The 22,749-nt window shown below is 32.9% G+C and overlaps 1 protein-coding gene and 2 long non-coding RNA genes across 3 annotated transcripts; 2 read left to right on the top strand and 1 right to left on the bottom strand.

Annotated features, from left to right (window-relative positions):
• The first annotated feature begins 731 nt into the window (after positions 1-731).
• LOC142219755 (uncharacterized) lies at positions 732-1,105 on the top strand. Its single transcript, XR_012717746.1, has 2 exons — positions 732-849; positions 918-1,105. It is a non-coding gene; the product is annotated as an uncharacterized LOC142219755 (long non-coding RNA).
• A 4,444-nt stretch (positions 1,106-5,549) lies between these two features.
• Positions 5,550-11,667, top strand: LOC142235797 (acyl-CoA Delta-9 desaturase-like). The gene is given in 6 exon segments (XM_075307058.1): positions 5,550-5,808; positions 8,388-8,724; positions 11,043-11,095; positions 11,098-11,124; positions 11,127-11,226; positions 11,286-11,667. Coding segments are annotated over 6 exon segments (1,158 nt in total).
• Positions 11,668-16,935: 5,268 nt separating this feature from the next.
• LOC142219650 (uncharacterized) lies at positions 16,936-17,632 on the bottom strand. The gene is made up of 3 exons (XR_012717691.1): positions 17,511-17,632; positions 17,327-17,425; positions 16,936-17,236 (listed from the first exon to the last, which is right to left on the bottom strand). It is a non-coding gene; the product is annotated as an uncharacterized LOC142219650 (long non-coding RNA).
• Positions 17,633-22,749: the final 5,117 nt, after the last annotated feature.

The following is a 22,749-nucleotide window of genomic DNA, read 5'->3' as shown; positions in this document are numbered from 1 at the left end:
ATACGACAATTCGTTGATGACTAAATAATCGGTAAATGTGTTATCGATCCCATAAACATGCATCAGTATCGATTATGCCTTCGGACTTAACTTATATAGTGGCAATATATGGGATATGTTCAACATGACCACTGTCGTCCGGATAAACTGCAAGGCGCATAAAAGAGCTCTTGACAATAATCTTGCAATGGAAATTTTGTTGAATTTTAGTGAGACGGAAAATTGTATTTTCCACCTCTGTTGCATACTAATAACACAATGTAGGCACATTGTTTTTTTTTTTTTTTTTTTTTTTTTAAGCAAATTTGAAACAATCGATAATAACGCCCCACTTTTGGTAATAAAAATATCCATACATTATTTTTAAAGAAACCCAAATCTTCGCAATGGGTCATACCGGACCTTTGCCTAAAAATAAAATAAAAACATATGAATCGATTTTCCCATTGTAATTAGAAGGCTATATTTCATGCGCAGCGGAAATTTGTTGCTCCATGAAGGTCTACAAATCTAATTGGGTGTCGGTTTATATTGATGCTTTGTTTAATTATTGAATGGTATGGACCAAAGTTTAGATGATTATTAGAAAGCATATACCCTGCCAGCATTTCAAAGTTCCTTTTCATCCTCCTCGCTACCACAGACTCGTAAGTGGCACTGCAACAATCACCAACTGTGATAGTTTTTTGCCATCACTATTCGCATGAAAGTATTTTGCCATCACTATTGTTACAAGAGCCATTTTATATTTTGTGAAACACCGAGCACAACTAGCTTCTTATAATTTATTTAAATAAAAATGACAATGAAGTGCTGAAAACATAGTTATTTCGCTTAAAATTGTGAAAGGTATATTGGTGAACAATTTTTTACTTTCCAAATGGAATAAAGTGATAGTTTTTCAAATATTTTTCCAGACACGCTGCCTCCATTGGGAATAAAAGCACTGGCTGATAGACGCTACAACATGTAGCTTCAACTTGTAACTCAACATCAATCTTTTATTAATGCATTAAAATATGTTAAATGTGATGTGATAGTCGTATAAATGTTATATTTATGAGAATTTATAAATTTTTAATAAAATTAATAAACATCTAAACAATCGTGTTTTACTTGACCACAATGATTCTTTTACAACTATCTTAAAATGCACTTTGTCTGATTGTCGTATACGATATCCAAAACTCCGCGGAAAAGCGCCGTCACTATTGAGAAGTTGTACCACGCCAAGTTACCACAAAAGAGTATCGCATGAGTGCAATTATTAGGTGCCCTTCTGGATATATTTAGAATGACGCCAATAAGAGCCCCTTCAAACAATCAGAGAAAGTGCATTTTAAGATAGTTTTAAGATAAAGTAAAACACGATTGTTTAGATGTTTTTTTTTTTTATTTATATTTTATTACATTTTTAAATTCTCATAAATATAACATTTATACGACTATCACATCACATTTAACATATTTTTATGCATTAATAAAAGATTGATGTTACAAGTTACATGTTGTAGCGTCTATCAGCCAGTGCTTTTATTCCCAATGGAGGCAGCGTGTCTGGAAAAATATTTGAAAAACTATCACTTTATTCCATTGGAAAGTCAAAAAATTTTCACCAATATACCTTTTACAATTTTAAGCGAAATAACTATGTTTTCAGAAGTTCATTATCGTGTTGCATATAAAAAACTAAAATCATAAAAAATCAACATTTTATTGAATTTTAATGACTTTAGTGGAATTTATAAAGCGGCAGCGAAATTCACATTGTTTTTCGATTTAGTGGTATTCCCTATTGCAATTGTGCCTTTACACACTCAGAGCTCCAATATTCTGAGTATCGAATACATAATATTATTCAGCTAATAATTATAAAATGCCTACACCCAAAGAAATTTGTTAGTAGGCACAGCAGAAAAGTCTGCTAAAACAGCAGAAAGTCTGCTGAAAATGGGACAGTAGATACTGTTTGCTGAAATAGCAAACATTTCCTGCTATTTTTTAAGCTCGATTACACTAAAACATGTTTTATTTTGGCCGAATCAAATAAAAATGTCAACTTAAATAGGAGCTATCCTAACATAATTAAAACAATATCTATAGCATTTGACCAAAAATCTGAATATTTATCGAATTGACGTATAACAGCAAACAAAATGTTTTCTGATCGTATTTAGGAGCTTGTAAGTATATTACATTGAAAAAATATACCAAAAACTACTTTTGGCTCTTAAACATGCCTTGGGGAAAAATGTATAACCTAAAAATTTTATAAATTGTTATTCATTAGGCCCTGAAGTACAAAAATATAACAGCAGACATCGACTGCTGTTTTCAGCATACTTTTTTCTATGAGTATACATCTTGATACATTGTTTAAAGCTAAACTACTTTACCTTAAAATTAAAATTACAATACAAATTAATGTAATTGGCACAGATACTGCAAAAAAATATTATGTAAGCACTAAGATTTCATTTTCTTAAAAATTTGAATGACATTTTTGGAAACGCATGAAAGTTGAGATTAACAGCGGTATTAATAAAATTTTAACAAAGGTTTATCAGAGGAAGATAGGCTATCTGTGTTATAACCATATTCGTAAACATATAATCGCTTAATAACCTCTTCATAATTTACAAAAAATTATTGTAGAGCTTACCCTTCTCTATCTCTCATTTACTTTGATATTTCAAACTTTACCATTTTTTTTTTTGTCAAATTGTATTTCTATAAAAAAATTTTATTTCTATAGAAGATATTTTTAAAATGTTATTTCTATAGAAAATTATGTCAAAATTTTATTTGTATAGAAGATTTTCTCAACATTTTGTTTCTATTGAAGATTTTGTCAAAATTTTATTTCTATAGAAAATGAGTATATATTGCCAACGACAACTACTACCACCACCCAAGTAATTCGATTATAACCCTGCCAACATTTTTTGAATTTTACGGCGCTTCTGAGAATCCCCACTACGTCGAAAACAATCGTATACGACATCAAAAACTAGTCGGAAAAGCGCCGTCACTATTGAGAAGTTGTACCACGCCAAGTTACTACAAAAAAGTATCGCATGAGTGCAATTATTAGGTGCTTTTTTAATAAATTTAGAACGACGCCAATAAGAGCCCCTTCAAACAATCAGAAAAAGCTCATTTTAAGATAGTTGTTAAAGAACCATTGTGGTCAAGTAAAACACGATCGTTTAGATGCTTATTAATTTGATTAAACATAATTTGTTTCAGTAATGATAGAATGATGTTGATTTACAAGTGGCAAGTTACATGTTGCAGCGTCTATCAGCCAGTGTTTTTATTCTAGATGGAGGCAGCGTGTCTGTAAAATATCTGAAAAACAATCACTTTATTCCCTTTGGAAAGTCAAAAATTGTTCACCAATATATGTACCTTTTACAATTTTAAGCGAAATAACTATGTTTTCAACACTTTATTATCAATTTTATTTAAATAAATTATAAGAAGCTAGTTGCGCTTAGTGTTTCACAAAATATGAAATGGCTCTTGTAACAATAGTGATGGCAAAATACATTCATGTATATTTCATACTTTTTCATACGCCTCCCCCATCACAGTTGGCGATTGTTGCAGTGTCACTTACGAGTCTGTGGTAGCGATGAGGATGAAATGCAACTTTGAAATGCTGGCAGAAAGTTTTCAAATTCTGGTGGGGGCTAAAATTTTTCTGGGGGGGGTCTAAGCCCTCTCTCTAGAGGCATTCCTAAGCCTATGGGGCCATGTACATAGCTGTAAATCATATAGCCATGCATGTCTATTTAAAGTCATGCTTGTTTGTGCAATGCACACAAAAACGTATTTAAATTATATATAAATTTTCGCAAGAATTTCATACCGGCCTATATACGACAAATTTTCGTTATCAAAATTAATTTCTACAATGGTTACGAAAAAAAAAACAAAGTCTTTGAATATATATATATTTTTTTGAAATAAAGGCCGGTATGCAACTCTATCGAAATTTTCGGTAGCAAAAATTTATTTAAGTCTACAACAAAAAAACAGGGCTGTGTACACAAATTTTAAACCAGCTAATCGCTTTTAAAAATTGTTAATATATGTTCCAAATATTCCTCAAATAAATTGTTTATTATTTACAGACCTTTTAAAACTTTTACACACACAATGATTGTAATAAATTAAATGTTTGCTGCCAAAATATGCTTTTGACAACCCTGTTATTTTCATTAGAGGTGCGTACCAGCTTACGAAATTGAACGCTACCGAAAATTTCGTTAGCATAAATAGCAATGCATTTCTTATGGGAATGAAATTTTTCGCTAGAGGTGCATACCGGCCTTAAGCAAAACAAATAACACTTTTTCCTGTGTATGCAACATTATCTTTGAACTTGATTTGAATTTTTCTAATGTACATATGTTATATAAAAAATAGAGTTTATGAGAAATCGGTCGTGCTCATTAATTCTTCAGGCTCCTAAAAAACATTTCGAACCGCTCCTTAAGGTATATAGCAAGTGAATAAAAGATACTGCTACTCTTGTAAATATTTTAGTTTGTTACGGATTCCAGTGAAAGTAAGCACTTCGTATGTGATTAGGTTTGTCCGTTTTGTGAATTTGAATAAGAAATAAATCAAACAATTAATATTTTTATTTTTGAAAATTTCTTCATGTTCCATTACAATTTTAATTGAAAAAATATTGTTAATATTTTTTTTTTTTTTTTTTTTTGTTCATGAACGCATTTGATAGTTTCTCCACAAGTGATCGCGAAACGTTAAAACCTAACTAAAGCACATAGTATATAAAAAAATCAAAAAAGAAAAATGAAATGTTTGTTCAAATTGAAGAAGGCAAAGTCGACTATCAAAAAACTTTTTTCGGAAGCTTTGGGTGTAATTCACATTGGGATTAGTGAATTTCCCGAATTTATACTGAAATTCGTTGATAGTCTCGCTGTAAGTAGCGGAAGCTAATGAGGAATGTGGCCGTTACGAAACGATGGTCTATCCAACCTTCTTGCAGTCAAAAGGACTTTGCTCAATTCAAATTTGACAAATATACTTTTCCTCTTTTGGTTAAGCTGCAGTTTAGCCAACGTATGGTATTAAAGACCGGTATGCACCTCTTCCGCTGCCCATAAAAACTGCATTGGTAGTTTTGCTATCGAAAAATTCGTGAGGCGTTGTTATCGATTGTTTACATTTTGCTCCCACAGGAAATGTACAGCAAACTCTTTTATTAACATGCAACAGAAATTTTCGCAAGAGTTGTATACCGGACTTTAAGCTGAAATGAAAAAAAAAATAAAAATATTTTGTGGATATAGGCCGGTATGCACGTCTAGCCGAAATTTTCATAAGAAATGCATTGCTAAATATTCAATGAGCTATCATTATCGATTGTTTACGTTTTGCTCCCATAAGAAATACATTGCAAAACAGTGTTATTGGCACGCAAGCGAAATTTCAGCTAGAGGTGTTTACCGGGCTTATAAAAATAAAATATTACACTGTGATCAAATGAAAACATTTCATATTTCAGAAAAATGCCACCACACCACAAGACAGAAAACTTGGAGCAATTTTCACTGAGTAGTAATGATACCACAGGTATTCTATACGAGCATGAAGCAGAAACATCTGATGGAGCCTTGAACAAAAACATAGCACCATTAAAAACGGCCGATAATGGGAAATTACAAATAGTTTGGCTTAGAGTGTTATTTTTCGGTGTATGCCATATTGCAGCATTTTATGGAGGATATCTTGCATTAGCATCAGCCCACTGGAAGACTAATATTTTTGGTACGTTTTGACTTAAATATGTAATTTTACCTAAATTTCGAATTGGTTGTCCTATTATCTGAATTAGGATTTTTTTCACTAGAAAACTAGCGAAAATATTCCATGGGTGAAAGATGCCTTAACAGACATAGCTGACAATTAATTTTTAGAAAACTGTTTTCACGTTGTAAGATATGCATTTTATTATTTGTAAAGCCCGGTATTTACCTCCGTCGAAATGTATGTTATTCATTAGTGGGACATATTTACATTTTCTCCGCATTAAACACTGCATTATCGGCGTGTAACTGAAATTTTAGCAATAATAAGCCCGGTATGCGTCTATAGTTAGATTTCCGCAGCCCATAAGACATTCATTTTATTTCTATAGAAAATTTTGTCAAAATATTATTTCTATAGAAAATTTTGTCAAAATGTTATTTCTATAGAAAATTTTGTCAAAATTTTATTTCTAGAGAAAATTTTGTCAAAATTTTATTTCTTGAGAAAATTTTGTCAACATTTTATTTCTATAGAAAATTTTGTCAAAATTTTATTTCTATAGAAAATTTTTATTTCTATAGAAAATTTCGTCAAAATTTTATTTCAATAGAAAATTTTGTCAACATTTTATTTCTATAGAAATTTTTGTCAAAATTTTATTTCTATTTCTTTAGAAAATTTCTTTAGAAAATTTCTATAGAAAATTTTGTCAAAATTTTATTTCTATAGGAAATTTTGTCAAAATTTTATTTAATTTTGTCAAAATTTTATTTCTATAGAAAATTTTGTCAACATTTTATTTCAATAGAAAATTATGTCAAAATTTTATTTATATAGAAAATTTTGTCAAATTGTTATTTCTATAGAAAATTTTGTCAAATTGTTATTTCTATAGAAAATTTTGTCAAAATGTTATTTCAATAGAAAATTTTGTCAAAATTTATTTCAATAGAAAATTTTGTCAAAATTTTATTTCTATAGAAAATTTTGTCAAAATTTTATTTCTATAGAAAATTTTGCCAAATTTTATTTCTATAAAAATTTCTTTAGAAAATTTTGTTAAAATGTTATTTCTATAGAAAATTTTGTCAAAATGTTATTAAACACTGCATTATCGGCGTGTAACTGCAATTTTAGCAATAATAAGCCCGGTATGCGTCTATAGTCTAGATTTCCGCAGCCCATAAGACATTCATTTTATTTCTATAGAAAATTTTGTCAAAATATTATTTCTATAGAAAATTTTGTCAAAATGTTATTTTTATAGAAAATTTTGTCAAAATTTTATTTCTGAAGAAAATTTTGTCAAAATTTTATTTCTTGAGAAAATTTTGTCAATATTTTATTTCTATAGAAAATTTTGTCAAAATTTTATTTCTATAGAAAATGTTTATTTCTATAGAAAAATTTGTCAAAATGTTATTTCTATAGAAAATTTTGTCAAAATTTTATTTCAATAGAAAATTTTGTCAAAATTTTATTTCTATAGAAAATTTTGTCAAAATTTTATTTCTATAGAAAATTTTGCCAAATTTTATTTCTATAAAAATTTCTATAGAAAATTTTGTTAAAATTTTATTTCTATAGAAAATTTTGTCAAAATTTTATTTCTATAGAAAATGTTGTCAAAATTTTATTTCTATTGAAAATTTTGTCAACATTTTATTTCTATAGAAAATTTTGTCAACATTTTATTTCTATAGAAAATTTTGTCAAAATTTTATTTGAATAGAAAATTTCGTCAAAATTTTATTTCAATAGAAAATTTTGTCAAAATTTTATTTCTATAGAAAATTTTGTCAAAATTTTATTTCTATAGAAAATTTTGTCAAAATTTTATTTCTATAGAAAATTTTGTCAAAATTTTATTTCTATAGAAAATGTTGTCAACATTTTATTTCTATAGAAAATTTTGTTAAAATTTTATTTATATAGAAAATTTTGTCAAAATGTTATTTCTATAGAAAATTTTGTAAACATTTTATTTCTATAGAAAATTTTGCCAAAATTTTATTTCAATAGAAAATTTTTCAAAATTTTATTTCTATAGAAAATTTTGTCAAAATTTTATTTCTATAGAAAATTTTATCAAAATTTTATTTCTATAGAAAATTTTGTAAAAATTGTAGTTTTAGAGAAAATTTTGTCAAAGTGTTAATTCTATAGAAAATGTTGTCAACATTTTATTTCTAGAGGAAATTCTGTCAACATTTTATTTCAATAGAAAATTTTGTCAAAATTTCATTTCTATAGAAAATTTTGTCAAAATTTTAGTTTTATAGAAAATTTGTTTGGAGGAATATTTTACAAAATCTATCAAACCAATCACCTAACAGTAAAAAATACCAATCACCTAACAGTAAAAAATTTACATTTTTTTGTAGAATTATACCAACTGCGGCACATTTGTAAACTGCTTTGCCGGCATCAAACGATATTTTCACCAGAGGTATGTGCAAAGTGGTCCTAATAAAACATACATATACATCCTATGTTTCCACCTTTCGAAATTTCTGGTATTTATCTGTTATATATTACTCTAATCCATTAATTTTTTATATGATAAAAAATTAACTTTATTGTTGGATTCTTTACAGCTTTTGTGGTTTTCGTATTAGGCTCCCTAGGAACCACAGTTGGAGCCCATCGTCTATATTCACATCGTTCATTTAAAGCCAAATGGCCTTTAAAATTAATTATCATTATGATGCAGTCAATAAGTTCACAATTTTCTATATATCATTGGGTGCGTGATCATAGGGTCCATCATAAATATTCCGAAACGAATGCTGATCCCCATAATGCCAAACGTGGTTTCTTTTTTTCGCATATTGGATGGCTAATGTGCAAGAAACATCCGGACGTAGTAGCCAAGTCCAAACTTATTGATTTTTTAGATGTGCAAAATAATTATCTAGTTATGTTTCAACACAAGTAAGTATGCGTAACTAGAAAAAATAAATAAAATGAGAAAGGCGTTATTATCGACAGCTTACAATTTGCACCCATAATCGTGAACTTAAGTTTTAAGGCTGATATGCACCTCTAACGAAATTTCTGCGTTGTTAACATATAGATTGTTTTTATTGTGTTCCCATACTAAATGTAAGATAACTGTGTTATCGGCTGGATACAAATTTCGCTAGGGGTACACACCCGTACAGGTCTTGCAAAAATTCCTGTTGCATACCAATAATGCAGTTTTGCCATGAGTTTCCTATGGAAGTAAATGACACAGTCATCCAAACGAAAGCTTTGCTAGCTGAAATATACCAGCAAAAAATGGGAGAGAGGCAGTATGAACTGCTTACAAAACAACCAAATCAGCGCTGATTTCTGTGGGCGATGTCCCGATTTGGAGCAGCTTCTACATAGCTCTGATATAATTGCTCATTTTAATAGAAATGTTGCTCAGAAGTGATATTTTATAAAGGGTGATACGGTCAAAATTTGGTCAAGGGAAAACGCGTGTAAATCGGTGAAATCGTTTATTTAAAAAATCAAATTAAATTTCTTTTTCAAGTTCAATTAGTATAAAATTCAGGGAAAATATTCAGTTAGGCTTTCGCTTTTCCAAATCCGAATTGCCGGGCCTCACGCTTGACACCTGCCATCAGATTTTGTACAGCCACCTTGTCCACCTTCTTCGCCGCAGAAAGCCAGTTTGCCTTGAACTGCTGTTCGTCCTTAGCAGTTTTTTTGGTCTTCTTTAGGTTCCGCTTGACAATAGCCCAGTATTTCTCAATTGGGCGGAGCTCTGCCGTGTTGGGAGGGTTCTTGTCCTTGGGAACCACCTGCACGTTGTTGGCGGCGTACCACTCCATGGCCTTTTTACCGTAATGGCAAGATGCCAAATCCGGCCAAAACAGTACGGAACAACCGTGTCTCTTCAGGAAAGGCAGCAGACGTTTATTCAAAAACTCTTTCACGTAAATTTCTTGGTTTACAGTCCCGGAAGCTATGAAAATGCTGCTTTTCAAGCCACAGACACAGATGGCTTGCCAAACCAGATATTTCTTTGCGAACTTTGACAGTTTTATGTGCTTGAAAAGATCTGCTTCCTTTCCCCTTCCTTTTGCCGTATAAAACTCCTGTCCCGGAAGCTGCTTGTAGTCGGCTTTGACGTAGGTTTCTTCGCTCATTACCACGCAGTCAAACTTCGTCAGCATCGTCGTGTACTGCCTCCGGGATCGCGCTTTGGCCGTCGTATTTTGTTTATCATCGCGATTTGGAGTCACTACCTTCTTGTAAGTCGATAGTCCGGCTCGTGTTTTGGCTCGATGCACGGTTGTAGACGATACACCCAGCTTATTTGCCGCATCTCGGAGAGAGAGGTTAGGGTTTCGCTTGAAACTACCGGCAACTCTCTTTGTCGTCTCAGCGGCTTCCGTTTTTCGATTTAACGGTTGATTTGGCAACTTTTAGCGATTTTGCCAGCTTTGCGTGCGAGTAGCTCGGATTTTCGCGACGAGCGAGCAAAATTTTGATACGCTGCTCTTCTTGCTTGGACGGCATTTTGACAACTGAAGAGTGAAATCCAAAATCAAAATAGGAGCAACATTCTACACACACACCTTCAAAATGAGAGGTGTTCCGGTTTTTTAAATGCAAAATTGAAAGAAATACGTCAAGTTTATATTGACCAAATTTTGACCGTATCACCTTTTAATCTTGAGTATGGCATTGTTGGCGTGAAGGAAAAACAGCACTACCTTTCATGCATCTATACTGCATAAATTGGTTGCAATAACATAAACGGATGATCATAAACTAGTTTGATTACTCAAATGCACTGCCTATTTTATTGTACACCAAAAAGCGCAACTCAACTCTTACTGCTGAAGTATTTTTTGCTGGGATATAGCGAAATTTGGACTTGGCATGCAACTCTAACAAAATGTCTGCTACCACTAAGACATTCGTTTTACTTTGCTATCTATAACTTTGTTACCTATAACAATTACAATTGTATATAAATAACGACAATTCCATTACTAAAATCCGGCATTTACCTCTAGAGAACTATTGACATAAGAATTGCATTACTCGTATTAATTTGCTACAGAAAATTCGAAGAGGCGTTTTTACCGACAGTTTACATACCTACAAAAGCTATATTATTGTCATGCAAACAAATAATGGGGATTAATGTAAAAATCAAAAAGTCTGCTTTTCGATTTGATGACAATACTGCTTATCTCCCCGCAACCTCTACAGACAAGTATAAGCATTAACTTCTTCCTGTCTTTCAGGCATTTCATTATTTTGTCGATATGGTTTTGCTTCATTTTGCCAACGATAATACCATGTATTTTTGGAATGAACACATTTTAAATGGTTTTTTGTCGCTGGCATGTTTCGATGGATTTTTAGTATACATGCGATTGGCACAATCAATAGTTTATCACATTTGTATGGTAATAAACCCTACGACAAGTAAAACTAAATACTACTCTCCATTGCCGATGGTATTTTGAATTTTACGAATATTTCAGAGACTATAATCCAACAGAAAATCTAATTGTCAATATTGTGACTGTTGGTGAAGGTTGGCATAACTATCATCATGTGTTCCCGTGGGATTTTAAAGCAGCCGTATTAGCTAATTACTCCTTGAACTGGAGTGCATCATTTATAAGGTTGTTTGCCAAAATCTGCTGGGATTATGATTTAAAAACGGTTTCACCAGATGTCATAAAGAGTCGTGTACAACGCACTGGAGATGGCACCTATCACATTTGGGGTTGGGGCGATAAGGATCAAAGTAAAGAAGAAATAGAAAATGCCATAACATTAAACCAATCAAATCAACCATATATCAACAAAGTCGATATAATAAATCGATATAATAAATGTAAGATCCGAGGTAGATCTTAGTTTAATGTACAAAAATTCAATTATTTTCTAAGTGTCCTAAATTGTATCGACGTTATCGACAGTTTAACCGTCTAACAACAATATGTCAAATCGAAATAATAAAAATATGATTGGAGGTAGATATAAATTTTATGTATTAAACATTATGTATTTAATTTAGACGTTATTTTACAAGTGACCCAGATGTTTTTTATTGACTGTTTAAAATAAATTCTTCTCATTAAGAAATTGGTAAAAATATTTTATCGACATTAAATTTCCGGGGCCACAGTATTTACATTATAATTATAATTTATAATAAAATACGTTATATTGCTAACATCGTTTTTGTGAGATAAGGGAGGCATTAAGGGAAATGTGAAACTTAATAATGAACACAAACACTTTTCTTTGCTATTTTATTTTAAAGTTCGGTATGTAGCTCTTACAAAAATTCGTATTTCGTATCAATAATGCAATTTATTGTTGGGTTTCTTATCTTCTTCCTTCGCCGATATAATTTTGCTCAAAATGGGATCTTTACACTGTTCTGCTGGCCAGTCCACTCCAGATTCGACTTGCAACAGCCGGATATCCACGATTTCTTCCTTATGTTCAGCTTTCGAGCAGTGTTTGCACTCGACATTACAAGGTCGACGTGACAAGGCGTTCGCGTTCCCATGTTTGCCACCTTTTCTATGCTCGATACTGAAATCATAGCTTTGGAGTCTTTCGATCCACCGTGCCAGCTGAGCTTCCGGATTCTTGAATTGAAGCAACCATCGTATAGCTGAATGATCAGTTCTTAGCAAGAAATTCTATCCATACAAGTATTTGTGGTAATGTTTTACGCTTTCTATGACAGCAATCAACTCCCTTCTCGTTACGCAATAGTTCTTTTCGGGCTTGGACAACGTTCGGCTAAAATATCCGATGACCTTCTCTTTACCATCTATATGTTAGGACAAACACAGCTCTAACGAAATTTCCGCTACCCTTAAAATACGTTATTATCGATTGTTTACATCTTGCTCAAAAATTATGATTGGTAAAAATGCCTTTAAGGCTATTTGACATGTGTAGCCCGGTATGAACATCTAACTACCCTTATTTATTTTTCTGGCTTTATTTCAAAAACCACCACCAATACAAGTAAACAAACTTGAAGAAAAACCAGTGCCTTGAGAATTTAAGCAAAAAAAAAAAAACATAAATATAGAATATTGTGTAAAAACATCAAAATCAAAACTACAATTCATTCGCAGAGAGCGGTTTCTGTGAGAAAAATCAAAAGGCGGCGGCTTGACGGCTTAGCCGATATAAATTTGTACATTCGGCGGCGCACAATTATCCATTACAAAATCAATTTGAAGTTATTTGAATGGTAATGAGATTAGTTGGACCGTGGTGCAATGGTTAGCATGCCCGTCTTGCACAAGGTGGGTTAGATTCCTGCTTCGGCCGAACACCAAAAAGTTTTTCAGCGGTGGATTATCCCACCTCAGTAATGCTGGTGACATTTCTCAGGGTTTCAAAGCTTCTCTAAGTGGTTTCACTGCAATGTGGAACGCCGTTCGGACTCGGCTATAAAAAGGAGGTCCCTTGTCATTGAGCTTAACATGGAATCGCAAAGCACTCAGTGATAAGAGAGAAGTTCACCAATGTGGTATCACAATGGACTGAATAGTCTAAGTGAGCCTGATACATCGGGCTGCCACCTAACCTAACCTAGTTGTACAACCAATCTTACAATCAAATTTACATTTCTTTAAAATTGTCTGAGCTTTTGAGTTTTTGCAAAACTGGTTTACCAGTTTGAAATTGATTGATTGTGGGTGGAAGATTCAAAATGTTGTCAAAAATAAGACAATTATTAATTATTTTTTTTCTGATTTAAATTGATAGTTTTCATTAATTGATAGTTTTCATTAATTGGCGACATATTCGGCGGCGGCGTCGACTGGCAAAAATTGGTCGGCGGCGACTAAAATCAGCGGCGCGACTCGGCTGCTTCATTCTCTGCATTCTACTTATTCCCCATCCGTTACATTCAAATACAGAAAGCTTCAACTTATAGATCCAAGTGTTGCCAAAAGTTTTAAAATTTCATCCTAAGACTATACTAAACTCTTATCGCAAACCTGCAAACGGTTTAGTATAAACCAGGGATCCGGAGCGGAGCGGAGCGGAGCGGAGCAAGCCCTTTTTTTGCCGGAGCGGGAGCGGAGCGGGAGCGGCATTTCTAAAATCCGGAGCGGAGCGGTTTCCAAATGAAAAACCGCTCCGCTCCGAATAAAATATTACTTGAATGAAATGTGTAACTTTGAAATTACACTGTGTAGGTAATTTCAAATTTAGCTAGTACTTAGCGTAGTGTGAGTAAACGTTTAAAATGTACGATATGTATTTTTGTACGTACGTACATTGGGGAAAACACAACGTGTTTTTTAGTAATTGTTTTCAAAAACTGCAAATGTCAAAATATATATCTAGTATGTGTTGTAAAAGTAACAACAGTACTTTCGATCAATTTCATCCCGTATTACTACAAAGATGTTTGTAATGAACGTCAAATAAATGCAATTAAACGATCTTTTTTATATTTAATTTTTTAGTTTTCTACACTGAAAAAAATATTGTCGTGAAGTCAAAGATTCCATGTCCTTAGAATAAGAATGCAAATTTTGCTTAACATGGAAGACGCATTTCTCTAAAATAAAGTTTTTTTTTTTCTTGTCCAAAAGGCAATAAACTTTTGAATGAAGTTGTAATGTCCTTATAATTAAGTGATTTTACTTAAAAATGTGTATCATAACATGAAAGATACAATTTTTGAGGTAAGGTCAACGTGACTTTAATAATTAAGAAAAATTCTTTAAAATTAATAAAATTGTCTTTAAATTTGTTTCCTTTTTGCATCTTGCCTACAAAGGAAAAAATCGTTAAAAAATAAGACATGTTTTTCAACACTTTATTTTAAAGACGCTTTTTACTTGAAACATAGCATAATTTCTAGTGGAAGTCGAGTCTTAATATGGAAAAAAAAATAACTGGTTAACTCGTTTTTAAAGGATTTTGATAACAACTGACGAAAAAAATCTAAAAAAATTAACATTTGCTTCCTAGAAGCAAGTACATAACCCCCAAATGTAAAAGAGAATTACGTCTTTAAAGTATCCTTACTTGTATTCTCCGCTTCTTTGGCTCGGAATTAATATCCAAACTGTTAAAGTAAAGACAAAATCTTTGGAACCGGGCATGCTTTTTTTCATTCACATTTGCTTTACTATTGTACTATACCTAGCATTCTCTTATTTCTAATATTAGTTCTCGAAAATTTAATTAAAATTATGGATAGTTTCAATTTTGGTTGAAAAATGTGCGCATATACATTTATTATACAATAAAGGGGAAAAAAGCGAAATTAGGTAACACTAGATCTGAGTAAGAATATTCGTAGGTATACCACGGACTGATGTCGATGGAGGTTGTTGCAAACATAAACATACACACACACATTACATAACAAAACCTCTTCTCTACGTCTGTTGCAAAACAAAAAAAAACTTTCGGAGAGTAGTTACTTATACTCTGTGTATAGACTTTCAATTCCAATCAGCGTTGCCGTTTTGGTCCGATCGGACCAAAATTGGTCCGATCGGACCAAAATTGGTCCAAAAGATTTCTAATTTTTAAATTTAGTCCGATGGTCAGACCAAACAGAATTTGGTCCATTTTGGTCCATTTTCATAAATTTGGTTTCTATCACATATTAAATAGTAGATGGTGCACCGCAAAGAATATTGTCGGGAGGCCAAATATTTCACATGCTTAAAATACGAATACGAATTTTGCTTAGAATAGAAGACGTATTTCTCTGAAAAAAGTTTTTCCTTGTCTAAAAGTCTCTAAACTTTTCAATGAAGTCTGTTTGTCCTTATAGCTAAGTGATTCGACATAAAAATGTGTATCCTAACATGAATGCAAATTTCGTTTTAATGAAGTCAAAATGGATTTAATATTTCTGAAAAAATCTTCAAAATTAATAAAATATTTCAACACATTGTTTTAAAGTCATTATACCCTAAACCACATAGTGGTTAGGGTATAATAAGTTTGATCTGTCAAAAAATGTGCCTACAAGAAATATTGATTTTAGACCCCATAAAATATATACCGATCGACTCAGAATCACCTCCTGAGTCGATCTAGCGCTTGGCGTCCGTCCGTCCATCCGTCCGTCTGTCCATGTATTTGTTGTTCACAGGATTTCGGTCGCAATTATTAACCGATTTTGATGAAATTTGGTACAGGGAGTTTTTTGGGCACAAGGACGAACGTTATTGAATTTGGAAGAAATCGGATCAAATTTAGATATAGCTCCCATATATATGTATTGCCCGATTTCGACAAATGGGGTCACGTTGCACTTTTTTTATTAACCGATCGTCGTCAAATTTAGCACAAAATAATCTTCTGTATCACGCTTTAAGTCTGAAAATTTCATCGAAATCGGTTCAGATTTAGATATAGGTCCCATATATATGTATCGCCCGATTTTGTCAAATTAGGTCATAAAACCCTTATTTATCAACCGATCTTACTCAAAGTTGGCGAAATGTAATCTTCTATAGCACTAACTATATGTGCAAAAAATCATCGAAATCGGTTCAGATTTAGCTATAGCTCCCATATATGTACCGCCCGCTTTTTCCAAATAAAATAAAACTCAATTGAACAAATAATACAATGTTTGTACTATAATTTTCTCGAAGAGGAGCGGAGCGTGGAGCGGAGCGGAGCGATTTTTTTTTCTCGGAGCGGAGCGGTTTTTTTTCTCCGGAGCGGGAGCGGAGCGGAGCGAAAAAAATGGACCGCTCCGGATCCCTGGTATAAACTATACATTTCACAAACCACATACACCGAAAAAAAAGTTTACTATTTTTTATGAGAAATGAACTAACCCATAGTAAGATTGACCATGATTTGGCGCCAAAGATTTTTTTCATCTAGATAAGTTCATGATTTTCTTATAAATTAGTTCATGTATTACATCGTATTTTAGTTCATTATTACTATGCTGTGGGAAGAATATAGTTAAACTCATTCAAAATATTCCTGCTATCCGGAAAAATTAACAATTTTTTGGGAAACCTGTATTAAGAAATTGGTTTGAAATAAACTGTTTGTCGGTATAATTTTCAAAAAAGTAGAGAAATTGAGGAATCAAAAGTACAAAAAGCCTGTATACAACTAAGAAATTTTTCGTACAAAACAAGTCAATTTTCTATAACCACCAGTATTTTATTTCAAAGAATTATTATTATATTACACAAAACTATGGCTTATGATATACAATAAAGGAAATATTTTTATTAGTACGTTGGACGCATTTACTTGTCGGTAGTTAGTAATTGCTTCTTCAAAAGAGTAATATTCTATGTTATTAGGACTAAATTAATTAATTTAAATTTCCATGTTTTCTATCCATATGAAAGATATATGTGGCATAAGTTGCTATATTCAATTGAATTGTCCAATTTCATCGATTTTGGCTAACTTTTGTTGGGCGGATTTGGCTTATAAGCATCTGAAATTGCAAAGTTATACCAAATATAAGAAAAATATTATTAATTAATTAATTAATTAATTCTATCGTTCATATTGATCTCTAACTTACGGTTTTCAAGAGTATTTCCTAGAGTCAATAAGGATATCAGCTTAATTAGTATTAAACAGTAAGAATATTCAAAAAATTACCATTACGAGACCTGTCTACCTGCAAGTGAAAAAAATAATTTTTAATAAATTGAAATTTTGGTTTTATTAAAAACGGACAAAATACCGTTTATAGAAAAACTTACCACATTGAAAAATCCATCCAGTAGGTACATTATTGGAATCATATCCATGGACAAATGGGACGTTATTGAAATTATTCTCAGAATATATTTGAAATAAAAAATATTATAAAATTAGACATAATTTCCACTTGTCAGTATAGCATTTAGTATTTAAGGTAGATATTAAGTTCGAGTTTAGCGGCTAAAATTACAATTTCCATGATAAGTTTTTTTTAATAATCCATTATAAAAAATAATCTTTATAAAAAACTTGATTTGGGTTATTCTCCATCAAGTTATATTTAAATTTGTATCGAAGACGTATAATTTTATACTTTGCTTAGTGATTTATTTTTAATTTTAGCGGCTAAACTCGAACTTAGTACTCACCTGTAGGAATTGCTGTAACATAAAAAATATAGATTCAAAAAAATGGTTGCTTCTCAACCTGTGATCCAGATGTAGAATAAATATAAATCATCCTATTACCACTCATGTTGTATATTTTTTATGTAAATCAATTTAAAATCCGCACTAATTTTAAACTAACATATTAACAGAATTATACAGTTCCTTAATCTGTTATTTGTTTTTATCAATAAAAAGCGTTTTTGATTCCTCTAACATCACATCATTCACTTCTCAGTTTCTAAAATGTTTCGAAATAAATGTATTTTCATTAATAAACACCAATACCGCACGTACAATTTTGCAAAATTAAATCCACGTGTGCACTTCATAAATGCATCAACATAACTGAATGCAACAATAAAACTCAAAGACACAAATAGTCATAAGGGATACATACCTGCCGTAAAGAAAAACAACTCCACACACACACACGATCCCTTTCTGATCTTGCTATTGCAAAAAAACAACTCTCACCACAAAAGATACCAACAACACACAAGGAACATTCCATTGTCTCTAGAATCAAAACAACCAACAACAGCATAAATGACGCAATAACAAACACAAAGAATCATACGAGATATACACAAAATGTCTCTAAAAACTCCCTCGCATGATGCACTCACATTTTCCAGTAGCACGTTTATTGATTAGTAGGAATTCTATCTATAAGTTAAGGTAAAATATATACCAAATCTATGAGGAATCTATAAAAATTATATACACCTGTCAAGGATTATATTAAATAATTTTTAATCTATTTTAACTAAAATTTTCAATGTGAGTAAAAACACTCCAACATATAATAAAAAGGGAAATAATCTGTAGGTAGTCATCGTACGTATCGGTAATGTCGTTAAGTTAATTTTTACTAAAAAATTTCTTTTCCATACAAAATTTTGTCTTAGTAAATTGTCCACATTTCGTAGTAAGATTTTTATATTGCCCATGTATTTTTATAATAGAATCAACGATGCATTAACTACTGTGTTGGAAATTTATTTAAGGAAAAATCCTTCCCATTCCATAGTTAGTGAACTAAAAAACATTTACTGAATTTTTATAAGTTTTGCTTTAGCTAAGTTAATTTTCGTTGTGGTTACGAAAAATGAACTATATTACAGTAAATTTGTTGAACTATGTGGAAGTCAAAATGGTCCTTAAATTTACAAGACACTTTTTTTTCTGTGTAGACATCCATTCGGATCATTCGCTCTTTTACACCATCCACGGTAATGTAACCCAATTTTCGACAAAAAAAACCAACTTCAAATTCGAATATTTTTTAAAAATAGTTCTAGTCAATTATAGCAAAATTTTATTTTTGTATTCGAAGCTCGACATCTTAGACTATTATAAACGGAAATTAGAATAAAAATTGGAGCACATATTATTTTGCCGCTTCCAAAGTACTCGTGGACGCCCAAAACTATGCTCTATAAATATAACCACATGCTGTATGAGTAGCTTGTGCTTCCAAAGCTATAGCGATAGGTTAGGTTAGGTGGCAGCCCGAAGTATCAGGCTCACTTAGACTATTCAGTCCATTGTAATACCACATTGGTGATCTTCTCTCTTATCACTGAGTGCTGCCCGATTCGATGATAAGCTCAATGACAAGGGACCTCCTTTTTATAGCCGAGTCCGAACGGCGTTCCACATTGCAGTGAAACCACTTAGAGAAGCTTTGAAACCCTCAGAAATGTCACCAGCATTACTGAGGTGGGATAATCCACCGCCGAAAAACTTTTTGGTGTTCGGTCTAAGCAGGAATCTAACCCACGACCTTGTGTATGCAAGGCGGGCATGCTAACCATTGCACCACGGTGGCTCCCAAACTATAGCGATAATTATCTGTTGATGACAATAACAACTACGTAGCCCAGTGGATAGTGTGTTGACTTACAAACTGTATGGTCCGCAGTCACGGTTGCCACAATTCTACCAAAAATGGTAAATTGATAGAATTCTCCAATTAAGAGGTACTTCACAAATTCTATGAATATAATTTTCTATAAAAAAATATTTTGCGAAAATGTTCTAAAAATTTTGACAGAATTTTCTATGGTAATAAAATTTTTATAGAAATAAAGTTTCGACAAAATTTTCGACAGAAACAAAATTTAACAAAATAAAGTTTTGACAAAAGTTTCTACAGAAATAAAATGTTGACAAAATTTTCTATAGAAATAAAGTTTTGTAAAAATTTTCTATAGAAATAAAATTTTGACAAAATTTTCTATAGAAATAAAATTTCGACAAAATTTTCTATAGAAATAAAATTTAACAAAGTTTTCTACAGAAATTAAAATTTCTATAGAAATAAAGAATGGCACCGACAACTGCCAAACTTCCGATAGGAGCACCCGATTCATCCTAACGCGATTCGTTCGCATCCACACCTGTACACATAACGCGATCCGTTCGCATATTACCATTGTAGTAGACTACCACCGTGGTTGGTGCATGCCTGCATTGCATACACAAGGTCGTGGGTTCGATTCCTGCTTCGACCGAACACCAAAAAGTTTTTCAGCGGTGGATTATCCCACCACAGTAGTGCTGGTGATATTTCGGAGTGTTTCAAAGATTTTCTAAGTGGTTTTACTGCAATTTGGAACGGCGTTCGGACTCGGCTATAAAAAGGAGGTACCTTGTCATTGAGCTTAACATGGAAGCGGGCAGCACTCAGTGATAAGAGAGAAGTTCACCACTGTGGTATCACAATGGACTGAATATCTAAGTGAGCCTGATACAGCGGGCTGCCACCTAACGTACCACTCCCCACCACTTCCTCTCATCCCCTCTTCCCGCCGACTAATGCGGTCCGCTTACGCGATTCGTTCGCTTCCGGAGTTCAGGTGTTTCCGCAGTTCGTCCGCTTACGCGATTCGTTCCCTTCCACAGTTCGGTTACTTGCGGGGTTCGTCCGTTTAAGCGATTCGTTCGAGAGCTAGTATAGTCGAATCCTCTCATTTCCCTCTTCTCGTTACAGAAACCGAGTCGGTACGAAACCCCTGCATCCCCGGTCAAGAGCGTCGGCCGGCCCGACGCCATCTCCGTTCACAAATATCAGTTGGCCCGACACCATTGCTACCTCTTGACACAATCAGCAACGCACCGTTTCATCATAGTCACCAGCAGAGAATGAAGCCGACCCATTTTTGTCGGCAGCGGCTGACATTAAATTTTTGCATCCGGCGGCGGCGGCTTGACGGCTAAGCCGATATAAATAAGTCTCTTCGGCGGCGGACAATTATCCATTATAAAATCAATTTGAAGTTATTCGAATGGTAATGAGATTAGTTGTACAACCAATCTTACAATCAAATTTACATTTCATTCAAATTTTCTGAGGTAAATTGTTGCAAAATTATTATAACACTTTGAAATAGATTGATTGGGGGTGAAAGGCTCAAAATTTTGACTAAAATTACTACAATTATTAATAAAGTTTCGTGATTTAAAGTAATATTTTTGATTAATTGTCGGCTAAATTTGAATCGAGATGAGCCGACATATTCGGCGGCGGCGTCGACTGGCAAAAAAATGGCCGGCGGCGACTGAAATCGGCGGCGCGACTCGGCGGCTTCATTCTCTGGTCACCAGTCAGCATCACACCGTCTCATCATCGTCAACTTTGCACCGTTACAACATCGTCACAAACCAGCATCATCATTGTCACCCGACAGCATCACCACCGTCGAGCCCAGCACCGCCCAAAGCTCCCTACCATCAAAAGTCCACCAGTTTCGCCGCTTCCTCAGCCCGCTCATTGCACTCATTCACTTTTTTATTGTAAATATAATAAGAATTGTAAATAAAACCCCGTAAAGGAATAAAGTAGTGTGCTATTATTTAAGGTTTGTGGACCCATAGAGTTAATCCTGGACGGCCACTGGACTCATTTTCGCATTGTAATAATAGGGCCAAATTTCAAGCGGCAAATGAAATTTTATCCTCCAAGAGGTTCCGGAGGCCAGACACAGATTTGTGTAGGGATTTATATGTGGGGTATATATAATTATGCATTTATGGACCACCGATGGCATATACCAACATCGCGTACCAAATTTCAATGGTACGCAATGTGATATCTGCACGATCTATTTGGCAGCGATTAGTGCATGCCAAATTACCCGGCCGAACAGTCAGAAAAGTTCGCATGCTACGGAAAAAATTTGTAAGATGAGACTATGCCTCATCAGAAAACATTATAGGTGGTCAGGAACGGTATGTGAGATAAAACGGCGCAATATCCTGTGGAGCGATGACACTAAAAAAAATATTCTGAAATGGTAGTAGTCGTAATGTTCGTCGACCCCAAGAAAAAGAATTTCATATGCGCTTCACAAAAATGACGGCAAATATATTTTTTTTCAGTGTATACACACTGAAAAAAATATTGTCGTGAGGTCAAAGATTTCATGTATTTAAAATACGAATACAAATTTTGCTTAGCATAGAAGACGCATTTCTCCAATATAAAGTTTTTTTCCTTGTCCAAAAGTCGATAAACTTTTCAGTGAAGTAGTATTGTCCTTATAATTAAGCGATTTCACTTAAAAATGAGTATCATAACATGAAAGAAATAATGTTTCAGCTAAGGTCAACTCGACTTTAATAATTCAGAAAAATTCTTTAAATTTAATGAAATTGTCTTTAAATTTGTTGTCTTTTTGTATCTTGACAACAAAGCAGAAAATCGTTCAAATATAGGACATGTTTTTCAACACTTTATTTTAAAGACGTTTTTTACTTGGAACATAGCATAATTTCTACTGGAAGTTGAGTCTTAATTTGGAAAATATAGTTGTCGTTAATCCGTTTTTAAAGGACTACAAAGCCA

Source organism: Haematobia irritans, chromosome 1 (genome assembly GCF_050003625.1).
Source record: "Haematobia irritans isolate KBUSLIRL chromosome 1, ASM5000362v1, whole genome shotgun sequence".
In the NCBI taxonomy this organism is placed as follows: domain Eukaryota; kingdom Metazoa; phylum Arthropoda; class Insecta; order Diptera; family Muscidae; genus Haematobia; species Haematobia irritans.
This window is presented reverse-complemented; position numbering and strand designations above follow the sequence as displayed.